General features: G+C 36.4%; 1 protein-coding gene across 4 annotated transcripts in view; it reads left to right on the forward strand.

Moving 5' to 3' along the window:
* CNKSR2 (connector enhancer of kinase suppressor of Ras 2) overlaps positions 1 to 16140 on the forward strand; it is a 293610-nt gene that overhangs the window by 214479 nt on the left and 62991 nt on the right. For all 4 annotated transcript variants that reach the window (XM_047845020.1, XM_047845018.1, XM_047845021.1 and 1 more), the window contains 2 exons: positions 13056 to 13104; positions 13526 to 13698. In XM_047845020.1, the coding sequence (XP_047700976.1) occupies positions 13056 to 13104; positions 13526 to 13698 (222 nt within the window). The remainder of the gene's footprint in view (positions 1 to 13055; positions 13105 to 13525; positions 13699 to 16140) is intronic.

The raw sequence follows: 16140 nt of genomic DNA on the forward strand, positions 1-16140 counted from the left end.
GGTACATAGTAACTACTTTAATGCCATATGGAACAGAAATTAATCTGTATACGTTGGAAGGGAATTAACTTCCTGTCGAGCAAATCAGAAAGCTTTTTAGGACTAAAACGTGTGTTTTCTTTGGACATTAATGAGTGTAGCAGTTAGGGTTAAATCAGGGAAGAAGCACTAAGTGACATGGAATAAAGGACTAGATCTTACTCATTTGAGGAGCTGGTTAAGATGCCTCAGCACAGCCAGTGATCATGAAGAAAATCTGGATGTGAAGCCAGGGAGAGCAAGATAAACTAGAACCCATGAGCACAAACTTGAGCCTTGCCTCCAACTTCAACAACAAAGCTGATGCCTTCCACCATGGAGATTCACAGGCTCCCAGTCCAGCACTTCAAGGAGCTGAAGTTGTGGGTTCAGCTGCTGACTCATGCATATGAACAAGCAGCTGAACAGTGACAATGTATGTGAGCCACAGCAGTGACTGACATCCTACACCAACCTTCAGAGCATAAGGGCTGCTGCCTCACTTGTGTTCTCCAAAGTTCACACAAATTTATTTGTGGCCAACCCAAACTAGAACCATATAGAGAAGGGAATTCTGAAACACATACTTCCAGCTTTGCTAAAGTGGCACAGGAGGAAGCCAGCACACTGAGGTTTCCTTTTCTGTGGCCACTGTAGGTGCCTACCAGGTTAAATCTTCTTTGAAAATTGTCTAAGGACAGCCCGTATGAACATCAGTGGTAAAGTGAAAAATTCTAAATTATCATAAATCTGGAATGAACTCAGGGGACAGTCCACCTCTCTGAAGGTATCATCCCTATAGCCCACTGACTTAATCTTCCAAAGCATATACTGGAAAATCCAACTTCAAATTGTCATTTATCTATCTTTAATCAAGAAATTGACTAATAGAAGTAATAATTAGGATAACATGTCTAATCTACCTGAAGGGGTTTGTACTTAATACAATATGTCTAACAGTTCCTTAAAGAATCTCTTTGCATACTCTGAGGAGGAGTACCACAAGGCTGATACCTGGACCACGTTACCTTAGCCACTTAGTGAATCTCCTTCACATAGTTGCATTGCATCCTGTCCTCATTTTGTAATCAGATGACTACCCTAAGAAACAACCATATGAAATCCAATTCTTTGTTTACTATGAAAATATTTTTAAGGATACTGTGTTTTCAACTCCTTTGTGTCCTCCCCCATATATGTTTTTATAATTGGCTAAAAGCATTGGCTCCCTGTGATAACAATGTATGGAAAATATCTGATACAGTATCTGGCACTGCAATAGTACACAAATATTCTTAGTATCTTTCCTTCAACCATACTCCCAAAATGTCCTCACCAGTGGGATGAGAACAAGCCAAACCTAGTCTAGGTACATTTAAGGCAACCAGTCTAGAGAAGTGGCAGCAAACATCAGGCCCTGTAGAAATCTAGTTTTTCATATCTGAGCTTGCATAAATTGCTTTCTTTCTCTTACTCAGTCTTCTCATTTACAAGATGAGTGTAACACTGCAGAGAGGACTCTGGAAAATGCCATCTAAATTGATACCATAATGATGATTTGATTCCTGCTGCAAACACAGAATTAAAAAAAATTCCCATCAAGTTCTTCTTTCCCTTCTGTTAGATAAAAACAGTTTTGCTTTCTTAGTCTCAAAATTGTGTGCTACTAGATGGCCTACTAGATGGTTCAGTATGGAAGAGAAGGATCAGTATGATTTACCTTTTCAACTATTTTATTATCATATAGAATGACTTATAAAACTTTCTAAATTTAATTTTTATTTTTACCCAGTATTCTCTTTGAAAGATTTTCTGATACAAAAAAAAAATCTCCAGATCAAGGAAACTGCAGCAAAAGTAGCAGATGTAGAAACATTTGAAGTGGTTGTCTTGGAGAGTTTGTCTAGTCTATAAAAGCAACAATCTCAGAATAAGAGCTCAATAAAAACATACTCTTAGCCATAAAGGTATTTAGATAAAAGCTAGCATTCTTGGAATCCATTACACTGACATGGCAAAAATTTCATGTTGGAAAAATCTTACAATATATCAGAGCAACAAACCTAAAAATAAAAGTATCCAGAAAAAGCTGGTTAGTTTCATATTCTTCTAAGCCAGTAAGTCAGTAGCCAGGAAAATTTTTCAATAATTATGATTCAGTAGTATCATTGCTGACATCATTATCATGCCATATACAGTGTCTTCATTTGGGATTGTTAGGCTTTGTGCATCTTCATAGAGGTGACTATTTTTATATTATTTATTTCTCTTTTCTTTTACATATAATTTATTTCCTTGTCACTAAGTAGTCTTCAGAAGGAAAATCTGGTTCTCTCAGTTTTTTCTGATCATAAAGGTTTCTTTGTCACAAAAGATGGGTGAGCCTACCCTGATTTCTTTGACACCTAGATGTTGACAGTTTGTTAAATGGAAGTGTCAGGAGCAAGAACTGCCCTAGCTCTGCTTTTCACCTGTTTAGACTATCTGCCTCCATCTTGTGCAAAATCTGTGTTCATTATACACATTAATCAAGCACCCCAAAATAGCTGTATGTAATATGGCTGGCAAGAAGTTATTTCCATACATAGTGGAGCTTTAGCGTAAACTTAAGCGCCTTTCAATGAATAATCTAGCATTAAGTATTAAGAATGACACTGATTATGGGTATACATGATTCCTGAAACATCAGTTATTGGATATACATTAGTGACTAAGGAAAAATGGCTATTTTTCCCTTCATTTTAAAGTCAGAATCATGTACAGTTAATGATCTAAGAGATATTCTAAGAGCATTTGGTCCAAATCCCCAACACTGCAGATGAAGAAATAGAGGTCAAGAATAGTTCAGTGACTTGACTGCAATCATAGAGCTGGAATATGGGCTAGAATATGAAGAACTAGAAGTCAGGTCTCCTGATTCCTACCACATTGTTGCTCCAGTGGTACAAAGCATTCCATTCTTGGTGAAATATAAATTTTCCAAGTGTGTCACTCCAGCTGGTGTGTTGAGAATAAACTGAAGGGGCTGAGGCAAGTGTGGGCACAGAGAGTGAAGATGTGATTTGGTTGATTCCAGTGAGAGATGACAGTGGCTTACCCCTGGGCTCTGAAGTCGAAGTGCTGAGAAGAGGTTGCACTCTGGATATGTTTTGAAGGGAGAGTGGACAGAATGTGCTGTCAGATTACATATGAAATGCCATAATGCATAGCCTCAGTGTCCTGCACGCATAGGTGACTAGTAACTGTTTGATTTCATGCTTTCAACAGATAATTTTATGTCACGTCCTGTGCTAGGAGCTGAGTATAGCATGGTGAGCTAAAGCAGATGGTTTCTGCCTTCATAGAAACTAATGCAGTAGTTAAAAAACCACATCTTGAGAAAGTAAACCAAGTAATTTTTAGGCATTGCATAATAATCAGCAGTGTATCAGGTGAAAAATTGCATAACACAATGAATCAGCTGCAAGAGATTTCTCCTGGGTAAAGAATTAGTGGAGAGGCAGGCTTGCCTTATTTGGATCACTGATTTCCTCATCAGTATTGACATAGGGTTTTTTAATTGCACTGAGCTCAATTAACACTGTTAATAGATTTGAATAAAATGTTATTGCAGTCCCATCCTTGTCTAACTTGGCTGAGCCTTATTACCTTTCTGTACCTTAGTTTCTATCTCGTTTGCAAAATTAAAATGTTAACATGAGCCTTCCTCTCATGAAAATATTTTGATTAATGGTCGCCAGAAAAAAAAGAAAAACCCTGCAAATCTTTATTTTAATCCACAGAGCAATCTAACTTGCTAATTAAAATTGACAAAAGCATGAAAATTAGAAATTGATAAAATGTTTCCAGTTTGAATTATCTCCATTAATTTAAAGGTGTTACCCTTAATATCTTTCTGTTATGTAGAATCCTTTCGTTCACATAGCAGTGTATTTATATCACATGTCACGAGAGGTTTTCTTAAGTGAAAGTCATCGTGTCAGAATCAGTTTTTCTTTACTCTCACATTGTTACTATGACTACAGAATACTTACTTGGGAGGCAGTATTGCACAGAGTGCTTAGGAGAATAGGTTTGGGGATAGACAGACCTGGGTTTGAATTTTAACTGCACTATCTCTATGGTCCTGAACTAGTTGTTTACACAATCTGTGTCTCAATTTTCTCTCCTTTAAAATGGGGTTAATGATAACAACTGTAAAGATTTATTGTAAGGATTAAGATCAATAACTGATGTAGAGTCCCTAATACTATGCCTGACATAGAAGCCTTCAGTAAATGATAATTATTGTGATCCAAGAATGACAGTTCCTGTTTCCCAAGGGCGGTGATTCTTGTTACCCTTCTTAGCTCCTCACCATTAATCACTCTTCTTCCCACCTTACCACCCCATAGGAAAAGTGGAATCACCTTATGGGATCCTGTATAAGATCCTGTATAAGACTCCCTTCACAGGCTGATGTATAGTGTATTCTTTTGATGAAACATAGATTCTGCCCAACCTAATGAGTTTGACCTCTAGATTCCCCTTGCCAATTACTGCCTTTTTATTGTTACTTGACTGATAATTTATTAGCATGCTTAATGTTCTTAAAAACACTCTTATTTTTTTGAGTGCATGTGGAATCATTTTGAGTCAACATAAGTCGGGTTGGCTTTATTGACGGAACCGAGAGCAACCTCACCCCACTGTACTCAGAGACCTCGTGTGTGAGCAGTGTCTCTTACCCTTTCTGCTCACTTCACAGTTTCCCTCTCAAGCACCAGAATGTGAGGCTACCACCAACAGGAAACATGTTCAATTCTATGCTGTTATTTCTTGTAAGTGGAAGATTTCTTGATTTAATATTCAGTCCGATTAAAATCTCACCCCACTTCCTTATATTTAGGTCTTTTTTCTGCCAACGGACACTAATGAGAAAGTAAGGCAAAATACTTTTCTTTGTGAAATATTTAATTCTCAAAGGCTTTGTTATTTAAAAATTAAATAGGTGAAAGTAGCTATCATTTATCCCAAGTGTTTCAAATTGCTAAGCACCTTCTTTTCTTATGTATAAGAAAATAAGCTATTGGTTTGACTAGTCACTGCAGAAATGTTGGAACTTTGCAGAAAATTACAGTAAGAGGAAGTTGCTATATTGCAACAAGAGAGTATTTTGATTGCAAATTTTTCCATAAGTGTGGCAATTTGCAACTTGAGAAGAATTTAATAGTAGCTGAGCTTTCAAAATGTAACACAGAAACTGTCATTTTCTTCCACAATTAAAATAAGTGCTTCTGAAAGTTTCAGGATAAGAATGACCCAAATTACCCTCCCCCACATTTCCTCATCCAAAAGAGGGGGGAATGGAGTTTGAACAGAACATCTGTGGACAAAATGAAAGATAAATGGTCTTTTCAGGCAAATGTCTGAAAAAGGGATCTTTTATAGCCAAACAGAATACTATTGCATGCATCGCCATGGTTAAGTAGAGGATCAACAATACTTTCATAATGGCCTTTTATTTTAGCACATTCTATTTTTATGGGTAGAATTATGATTTCAACATGTCCATTCATAATTCATCATATAATTATTCGCATATATATCTTTTGACACAGATTTAATGTCTTTTTGCCAGCCACATCTTGAATTCAAATTTAAACTGTTAAGTGCACTAAGACTGTCTCGGTGCAAGTAATGCTAAAGGAGAGTGGATAAAAAGGAATACTTCTTACCTACCAAAAGAAAGCCTAGTAAAGAATAGACCTATACATGGATTACTGGAGAAAGGATACTTAGCTTGTTTATATCCCCTGCTGAAGGACTTCTTCAGGTTAAAACAATCACTTTAAGACTTTAATTAAGACTACATGGGGGCAGAGGGGGCAACTGACTGGCTCAGTCGAGCGTCTGACTTCAGCTCATGTCATGATCTCGTGGTACATGAGTTCGAGCCCCACATGGGCCTGCTTCAGATTCTCTGTCCCTCTCTCTCTCTGTCCCTCCCCTGCTCACGCTCTCTCAAAAATAAATAAGGCTTAAAAAAAAAAGACTACATCCAGGGCACTTAGGTGGCTCAGTTGGTTAAGCATCGGACTCTGGATTTCCACCCAGGTCATGACTCATGGGTTCATGAATTCAAGTCCCGCATTGGGCTTTGCACTGGCAGCACAGAGCCTGCTTGGGATTCTCTCTTTCATTCCCCTGTTTGTGGTCTCTCTCTCTCTCTCTCTCTCTCTCTCTCAAAATAAATAAACTTTAAAATAAATACTACATCCTTGCTCTTTACTGATGGTTTGCACTCAACCAGTATTTATTGAGCACTTTCTCTGTACTAGGCCCTGTCCTAGCCAAAAGATAAACAGTGCATAAAATAGAATTCCTCTTTCATGCCATTTACATTTGGAGGGAAGGCTGAGTAATAAACAAGAAATATAAGTATACTTTATTTTTTTAAGTTTATTCATTTATTTTGAGAGAGAGAGAGAGAACATTAGCACGGGAGGAGCAGAGAGAGAGGGAGAGGAAGAATCCCAAGCAAGCTCCAAGCTGTCAGCAAAGACCCTGATGCAGGGCTGGGCCCAAACTTCTGAAGCAGTGCAGGATCATGACCTGAGCCGAAATCAGGAGTCAGTCGGTTAAGCCACCCAGGTGCCCCTAAGTACTTTAATAATGCTGAGTGCTAAGGAGAAAAATAAAGCAAGGATGGAAAACAGGAAGTATTGAGGGCAATGAGAATAACAATTTTAGATAGGGAAGCATAGGAAGAATTTACTAAAAAGGAAGCTTTTGAGTAATGATTTGAAGAAGTTAAGAGAATAAGCCACAACAACATCTGGGCAAAGAACATCTCAGACAAAGGCAACAAGAGTTAAGGCCCTGAGATGGGATTTTACTTGGCATGCTCTAGGTATGGCAAGTGTGGCTAGAGCAAAGTTAGCAAGAGTAGGGGTAGGAGGCAAAGGGGCCAGGCCATACAGGGTCTTCAAGTTCTTTGCAAGGATTTTGGCATTTGTTCAGAATCGGATGAGAAGCCATTTGAGTTTTGTGTAGAGGAATGACATGACTCAAATCATATTTTAACAGAATCACTCTGGCTCTTTTGTTAAAAATAGAGGGAGAGCAGTAAGGAGATATTTCAATAATCCAGGTAAGGGATGATGGTGGCTTAGACCAGATGCTACTAGTAGAAGTAGTAAGAAGAAGTCATATTGTAAACACATTTAAGACAGAGTTGATATAGCTTGCTGGTGGATTGGCCATGGGATGTAAGAGTTAAGGTGACTTCAAGATTCTGGATGTCAGCCACCATGAGGGTAGGGGGTATGGAATTGCTGTTTACTAAGGTATAGAAGACTGAGAGAGAAGCAGATTGGTTGACAAATAGTGGATATCATAAACTCCATTTTGTATACATCAAATCTATTGAGTTAGGACACCTGCAGCTCAGCCAAGAAGTCCCAGCTAATGATATGAAGTCATAAATTACTAAAGATCAGAGTTTGTAGACATTCTTAGGGAGAAAGTTCAAAGAACTTTCACCCAGATGCTCACTACAATAAACAGAAAGTATTAGCAAGGGCATTAAAAAGACTGAATGATAATTTAGGAAATAAGATAAAAATACATTTTTAAGGCAAATAATCTTCACATATGCTTACAGAAGGAATCTATTTTTGGTGGTCAATAAGCATTAATGAGTTTATGCTTAAAATACACACACACACACACACTGTCACACACTCACCCTACTCCAAGCATAAAAGGATATGATCATGGTCAAAAACAAGAGCTAGTCTCCAAGGACCAGAAAAAAGAACAAAATTGTTCAGTGATAAATGGGAACTAAGGCACATACTTAATAGCCTCTGCATCCTGAAAGAGGTAGAGATGGCTGTGAGTCTACCATAATGGGTAACAGAGAACAAATGAACTACAACTATTTCAGGAAATGGAATTGACTCACTAAGTGAAACCAACTGGAAAAGCAAGCAGAGCTTCCTCACCCATGAGTAAGGAGGTTGAATAAAAAAACAGCCACTGACCAGAGCTATGACATGTACATGGGTGATACTTTCCTAATTGTATACAAATTATGGAAAATCCACAAAAGCCCTTAAAATAAATTTTGAAATAATAACAGGATGATTAAGAACAGTGGATATTCGGGGGACCTGGGTGACTCAGTGAGTTAACCATCTGACTTCAGCTCAGGTCATGATCTTGTGGTTCATGAATTCGAGCCCCACATCAGGCTCTCTACTGTTGGCATGGAGCCTGTTTCAGATCCTCTGTCCCCCTCTCTCTCTGCCCCTCCTCTGCTTGTTCTCTCCCTCTCAAAATAAATAAAGAAACTTAAAAAAAAAACAGTGGATATTCAAAAGAGCCAAACTGGGGCGTCTTGGTGGCTCAGTCTATTAAGCATCCGACTTAGCTCAAGTCATGATCTCACAGTCCATGAGTTCAAGCTCCACGTCGGGCTCTGTGCTGACAGCCTGGAACCTGCTTCAGATTCCATGTCTCCCTCTCTCTCTCTGCTCCTCCCCCTCTCACACTCTGTCTCTCAAAAATGAAAAAAATGTTAAAAAAATTTTTTTAGAGAGCCAGTACCAACTAGACATCCTGGATGTATAAAATATAGTCCGTAAAATAAACACTCTATAAGTGGAATAAACTTTGAATTGGATACAGTGAGAGAATTAGGAAGTTAGAAGACATCAGAATGAATTTACCTAAAAAGCACTGCATAAATATAAAAGGATAAAAAATATGAAAGATACAAGGATGATAATTGAGAGGTGGCAATATATGTCTTCAGGGGAAAAAAAGACTGGTAAAAAAGACCATTTGAAGACCTAAGACATGAGAATTTTGAGAATTAAAGAAATAATATCTTCAAGTACAATACAATGAATGTGAAATAGGATTAATTAAAAGAAATTATAACATATACACTTCATAGTACAATTGCAGATTATCAGGGATAAAGAGAAAAATATTTTAAAAGCTACAGAGAGACTAAAGACAAATTGTAACAAATGAGAGAGTAGCTACAGTTGTCTTAAGAGTAGCAATAAATGCTAAAATAAATCAAATATATTCAAAGTGCTGATGGAAAATTAATTTCAACCCAGTATTCTATGCCCAGCTAAGGTATTATTCAAGAGGGAAGGATTTTTATATTTTCAGACATAAAAATCTCAAAGAGTTTCATACTCACAGTCTGTTATGAAAGAACTTCTAAAGGATATACTTAAGCATGAACCTGGAAGAAGGATGATCTGAAGCTAATAAGAAAAATACAAAAATAAAACATATTATAAATTTTCACTGTCAGGAGAAAAGCATTCATCATCATGAAAGCAAAGATTCCAGGCCTCTCTCACTCTCCCTCTCTTTTTTTAGTTATAGCATCTTATATGATCTGCTGTATTAGGCATTATAGTTATGTGTCTGTTCTTAATGTCATGCTTATTTTAAATTTTTCATGATGTCATTAGAAACAAAAAAAGTGATACCAGTGAAATATTTGTCACTCAGAATGAATATTTCCATCAGTTTTACTAGAAAAGACTACACAAGATTATAAATTTGCACCTCAGGAGTGCTTAATCACACTTGCTGATGATATGATAAAACCTTCACTGTCAGGAACTTATTTATGCATATGAACAATGAACAGTTTTTAATATAAGTTTGTAAAGACTCTTTTGATTATGAGGCTGTTTCAGGGGTCCCCAAGATCACACACATTCACTAGAAAGACTCATGAGAGTCAGCATGTAGTTCTGCTCACAGCGAAGATTTACAGCAGTGACACAGTAAAGATGTATAGTCAGAGCAGCAAAGAAAAAAGACACCTATGAAATCTGGAGAAATCTATGTGCAGGCTTCCTATGCTCTCTCCTTGTGACAGATCATGCAGAGGGCATTCTCACCCAGGCAGCAAAAATGCGGTCACGTGTATAGTGTCTCTGCGAGGGAAGCACATTAAAGACTCAGCACTGAGGGATTGTATTGGGTTGGTCACGTACACATCCTCTGTCTAGCAACTACAAAACTATAGATTCCTGAAAGGAAAACAGGTGCTTAGTCCATGGGTGGGCAAAACCGTCTTGTTGCTTAGTGAATCTCATGTCATTTTAGGGAACTGTTTACCAGCCAAGTTCCCAGATGGCACCTGAGGGTCAGCCTTGCAAGCAGGCTCTTCTAAGATAGCAGCCTCAAACCTGCTGTGTTAACTCTTTTCTGCAGAGACCTATTTCCTTAGCTGTAGTTTTCATTGTTTTTCTTATGACTTCCAAGAGCATATACAGTTGACCCATGAACAACACGTGTTCACTTATATGTGAGCTGCGTGGGTCCACTTATATGTAGATTTTTTTTCAATAAATAGGAAAAAAATTTAGAGATTTGTGACAATTTGAAAAAACTCACAGGCAAACCACATTGCTGAGAAATACTGGAAAAAAATAAGAAAAAGGTATTATTGTAAGAATGCAATATATAATACATATAACATACAAACTATGTGTTATTTGTCTATTCACATTATTGATGAGACTTCTTGTCAAGAGTAGGCTATTAGTTAAGTTTGGGGGGAGCCCATAGTTATAGTGCCCCTAACCCCACATTGTTTAAGGGTCTACTGTACTTCAGTTAATTTTTTTACTTTAGAAAATGTCTAATCACTTGGACAAATAATAAAATCTCTCTTAAGATAATTTCATTGTTATATATATATAGTATATACAAAAGACATCTATGGCTTTGTTTATTTGAATGTTGCATAAATCTATATTGTGTACATATGAGTTCTTGGGTTTCAACAATATGTACACTGTAATCACAATCAGTATGGATATATATTTATGGGAAAAGAAAAGATAATATTATTAAAAAAAATCCTAGAAAGCATAAAATACGTTTTTGTATAGATTTTAAAATAGACCTCTATGGGGCGCCTGGGTGACTCAGTGGGTTGAGCATCCAACTTCGGCTCAGGTCATGATCTCAGGGCTCAAGGGTTCAAGCCACGTGTCGGGCATTGTGCTGACAGCTCAGAGCCTGGAGCCTGCTTCCGATTCTGTGTCTCCCTCTCTCTCTGCTCCTCCGCCACTCATGTTCTGTCCTTCTCTCAAAAATAAACAAACATTAAAAAACTAATAATAAAATAAAATAGACCTCCAGGATCTAAGGAATAGCATACAAAAGGCATAGGAGGTACCTTCTATAATTCAGTTCTTTCAAGCTGTCTTTTGCCCATGTAGCTTCCTAAAAACAAACCACCCCATCTTTGTCATTTTTAAAAATTATCAGCCATAAGATTATAATGACTACTTGTGGAAACACAAAAAGAAAATAACCAATCAGTAATTTTACAGCTTAACAATTTAGGGGAAATCACGATATGTAAGTTACCTTTACTTAAGCACACTACCCTGAGTTATTATTTTGGAGCAAAGTGCACTCAGGAAAATCAACACAGCATAATGAGTTTTATCTTTTATGTTTTCTCTGAAAAATTGATTATGAATTTCCATAGCCATGTATCCTGCAAAGTTTTGTAAACACACGCACACACATACCACATGCATACATGTTTCTATTGCTTTGACACTTGGGTGATTATTTCAGGGTTATGCTGTACATCAGCAAATTATATGCTACTTACCTTTAGGACTGGTATCCACCCATAATACCATATTCATGAGAATTAAGTAAACCATATGCAAAATAAGAAAATTGCTATTGTAAGTAGAATGTTATCTTATGGACAAAGATACCAAACAAGAAAGTATGTCACAGAATACAAATGTGTTGTATAAAACCAAGACAAGTGAATTTTATGTAAGCAAAATCCAATTACCCCTTACAGGCATACCTTTGTAAAGAAAAGAAGATTCTAGGTACCTAAAATTCATTTCAAAGGAGTATCTATGAATTGAAATTACACATGTTATCTCTATACTCTGTTAGCTAGCTAATCATATGAACACAATTAACCTTATTATACCAGTGAACAACAATGTAGCTTAGCATCTGACTTAGTATCTGACTGGAACCAGTGATTTATAGTCATTGAAAGCTAGACCAGCCAATACAGCTGTGGGTTTTTCTATTAAGACATTAAGCTTTTATTGTAGTTAGCATGGAGTAGACAGGCAGGTTTAACTGATTTAACAGGCAGCTAAACTGCCTATTTAGCTAGGCGAGTATGATGGAGAGAGCATGGCTCAAGGGAATGATTATAATGGTATCTCATGATAACTGAGAAAAAAGAAATAATAAAGTCACAAAAGGGTGGCAAGGTTAATGAAATGGATGCCTCAATGAAAATTTGCTAAAAATTACTGGGTTGGAACTATTGGGCTACATAAAATGTAGGTAATAGAAGCAGTGGTTGGAGTCTGCTTAAGATAACAAACATTGTCAGAAGGATGGGTAGCTGAGGAGAGAAGTAAAGATCATTGGAGATGAGGGACTGAGGAGCCAGGGTACTGACATCACTTACATGAAGATTAGTTACCAGTAATAGCGACAGAAGTAGGTGTGAGAAGAAAATATTGATTCAAGTGCTGCAGTATTTAGCAACTGAGGGGGAGTGCCTAGGAGGATCAGTAGGTGCTGGTGGCTTATGGAAGAGAATGAACTTCAAAATAACAAGTGGTAGTCATATTTGCCTGACTATTTCATAAGACTTTCTGAGAATCAATTGAGATGTTGCCTGAGAAAGCACAATAAATCCCTTAAAAAGGGGTAAAAAGTAGTACTGTGTTTATATAAGAGCCCTGAGTTTCACCACTGCTTTATGCCCTGATTTGTCTACCTACAAAAGAAAGACAATGATAATAACCTGTCCTGCTTCATGTGAGATTAGAAAGTTAATTGCCATGATATATATGAATTTGTTTTGAGTCTTTGGAAACAGAAAATGCTTTCTCTGACCTGGGTTCAGAGTCATCGTTCAACTCTTGAGAGTTCTTAGCAGCATGTTAGCACTGTGGATGGCATCCTGAGTATCAAATAACATTCTTCCATATCTTGGATTTCAGACATTTCAGCAGTCCTCTCTGCAGCACAAATCAAAGAAGAAAAACAAAGGTAAGGAAAGGAAGTGAAATGAAATATATAGCTGCTTATTTTGCACCGTGATAGTCACCAGCATACTTTGCCCATCCTCTCTTGCCTGAGCCCATTGTGGTTTGCAAGAGCACAGCTCCCTATTAAGAGCTGCCAAGACCAGCTCCTCCTTCAATTGTGATGCTAGGGGTACCTTTTACAATAAATGGTCTCAACAGGGTTTGACACTGGAATTACACAATTCTGATTACATTGCATGTCACTTATCTGGGGGGAGGAAGGTATTAAAGATTTCCATAGTTTTCTCTTCTGATATAATGTAAAAATAAGAATTTTTAAGGTTGTTAAATACCCAGACTTATTTTAATGAGCTATAGATTAATCTTCTACCTTCACACTTGTATAAAATTAAAAGAGCACTTTTACCTACTATTATTTTTAGGTCCTATAGCTGGCAAGAGCAAAAGACGAATTTCTTGCAAAGATCTTGGACGAGGTGACTGTGAAGGTTGGCTTTGGAAAAAGAAAGATGCAAAGAGTTATTTTTCACAGAAATGGAAGAAATATTGGTTTGTCCTTAAAGATGCATCTCTATATTGGTATATTAATGAGGAGGTAAGATAAAACATATTTTTCTCTGATCCACTTTCTATCTTTAACCCAAAGAATCACCATTTTGAGACTTAGATTTTCAAATCATATAACCACCTTAATGCTAATCCAGGAGAGTGCCACTAGTTATTTTTTAATCTGGCTTCTTAAAATGATTGCATTTTGGGAGTTCTGGAAAGATAGTTGTCTCAATTATTCTAATGTGGCAGCCTATATGAAACAGACAAAATTCTGTGTATCTAATTAGAAATATCAAACTAATTCCAGCAATAGCTTAACTAAAAGGATTATACATGGAAATTTGAAATAGATTTTTAAATGTCTCACTTTTGTTCAAAGTTTTCTATTTTTTTTCTGTTTGTTTTTGGAAGATGTCCTCTAATAATTTAAGTAAATTAATATTGCATGAACTTATTTGTTTTTCTTAAAGAATATGTGAACTAGAAGACTAGTTTTGAAAATCTGCAAGTATTCATTTGACCCAATTGAGGGATGGGGATGGGGAGTATATATAATATATTTAAATTGTTCTTATGAATTCCCGTTTCATTTGTAGTAAACAAATCTTTATTCAGAGTAGTTATATTATAACCTACCACCTATCACAACAGGGGCACAAGAGTATACCTTATTCCTTGATATTTTCTTTGACTCCGCATTCATTTTCACTCTTTTGCCATAGCCATCTGTCAGTTCACCTTATTAAGGTTTTTTTAACAATAATTTCTATTGTTAACTTGTTTTCTCAAAAAATGTACATAGTTTGGGGCGCCTGGGTGGCGCAGTCGGTTAAGCGTCCGACTTCAGCCAGGTCACGATCTCGCGGTCCGCGAGTTCGAGCCCCGCGTCGGGCTCTGGGCTGATGGCTCAGAGCCTGGAGCCTGTTTCAGATTCTGTGTCTCCCTCTCTCTCTGCCCCTCCCCCGTTCATGCTCTGTCTCTCTCTGTCCCAAAAATAAATAAACGTTGAAAAAAAAAAATTTTTTTTTAAAAATGTACATAGTTTAATATAGTGTGCTGACTAGTCTTACAGAAATACTATTATGTTAAGGTATTCATCAGTTTGCATTTGAATATTAATTTTTGAAATATAATTTAACAATATAATTATGCTTACGATTATAACATAAAATATGTAGAGGAGTTATGTTTGTTATGGTTTAGAGAATAGAATTAACCCACCTGAATTACTATGCATCAATTTCCTCATTTGCAAAGAGGGAGAGTAATAATGGAGCCGAGCTCACTGGGCTATCATATGGATGAAAAGAATCAATTCATGTAAAGCCCACTTAGAACAATCCTTGGCATACATTCAATACTCACTAAACATATGCTATTAGTAATACTTTTCAAACTGACCTCTAATTTCATTTGTAAAATCTCAAATTAATCTTCCGCTGTTTAATACAAATGCCTATATTATATAAAAGGATTTGGTTATTTTCTGCACTTTTGATATTATTTGTGCCAATCACATAATTACCTAAAAAATCTTCTATTTCACTAAGTCTATCTTATTTTAGATATAGAAAACAATTTTACCAACATTTTCATTTAACATATATCAAATACTTTTTATATGCCAATCAAGTATTATCCAAATGTAGCCTGTTTCCCTTTATTTTAAGGTCACTTATAGATTTCTCTGCTGTATGCTATATCATATTCTTTCAAAGTTCAAGTGATTAAAAACTGAGGCCCTTTTTTATTGAACAGTTGCTAAGTTTCGATCAGAGGTATTACTGTGTTCGCCTTGTGAGAAGTGAGTGAATAATTCCCTAGTATACACTGTAAGAATAAGTTAGTGTGATTTTTTAGGAGAAATCTCTCATCACATCATTATGGGAAGATTGTATCTATCCCCTGAAATATTTTAAATTGTTTGAAATATAGAATTTTTAAGTTAAAAGACATCAAGGTTGACATAACAGAAATCAAAGTTGAAAGAGATTTGAGACTATTGTGTTTATTTACCAAGATTGGAAGAAAAAAATACTCAAATACTAAAAAAATATTGAAACAGTTATAATACTCTCTTTTTTATGACACATTTCAGTCACTATCAGTAATATCATATTTTTATTAAGTTTTACATTTATGCATACACGCACACTAAAAGAATGAGAATCTGTATTTTTTTTTTCTTTAAGGTTAGCAGATGGGGGTGTAACCTCACTTGAACTTGTTATATAAGGAGCCATTAACTGATACAGCACAGATCAAAAAGTTTTGGAGAATAAAAGTCTGAGGAGTTTGGTCATGAGCATGAAAAGGACAACAATGAAAGGATTTAGCCAAGGGTAGTCTTAGCCTACTTGGAATAATTTGTATCTAACATAAGATTTTGGATAATTCTCCTATCTTGTTTTTCCATCCCACGTTAGAGAGAGGAAGATTTTAAGGATTTCATTCAATTTTCCAAGTGGAAAATGATCTTTATATA

This window comes from Prionailurus viverrinus, chromosome X (genome assembly GCF_022837055.1).
Source record: "Prionailurus viverrinus isolate Anna chromosome X, UM_Priviv_1.0, whole genome shotgun sequence".
Classification (NCBI taxonomy): Eukaryota; Metazoa; Chordata; class Mammalia; order Carnivora; family Felidae; genus Prionailurus; species Prionailurus viverrinus.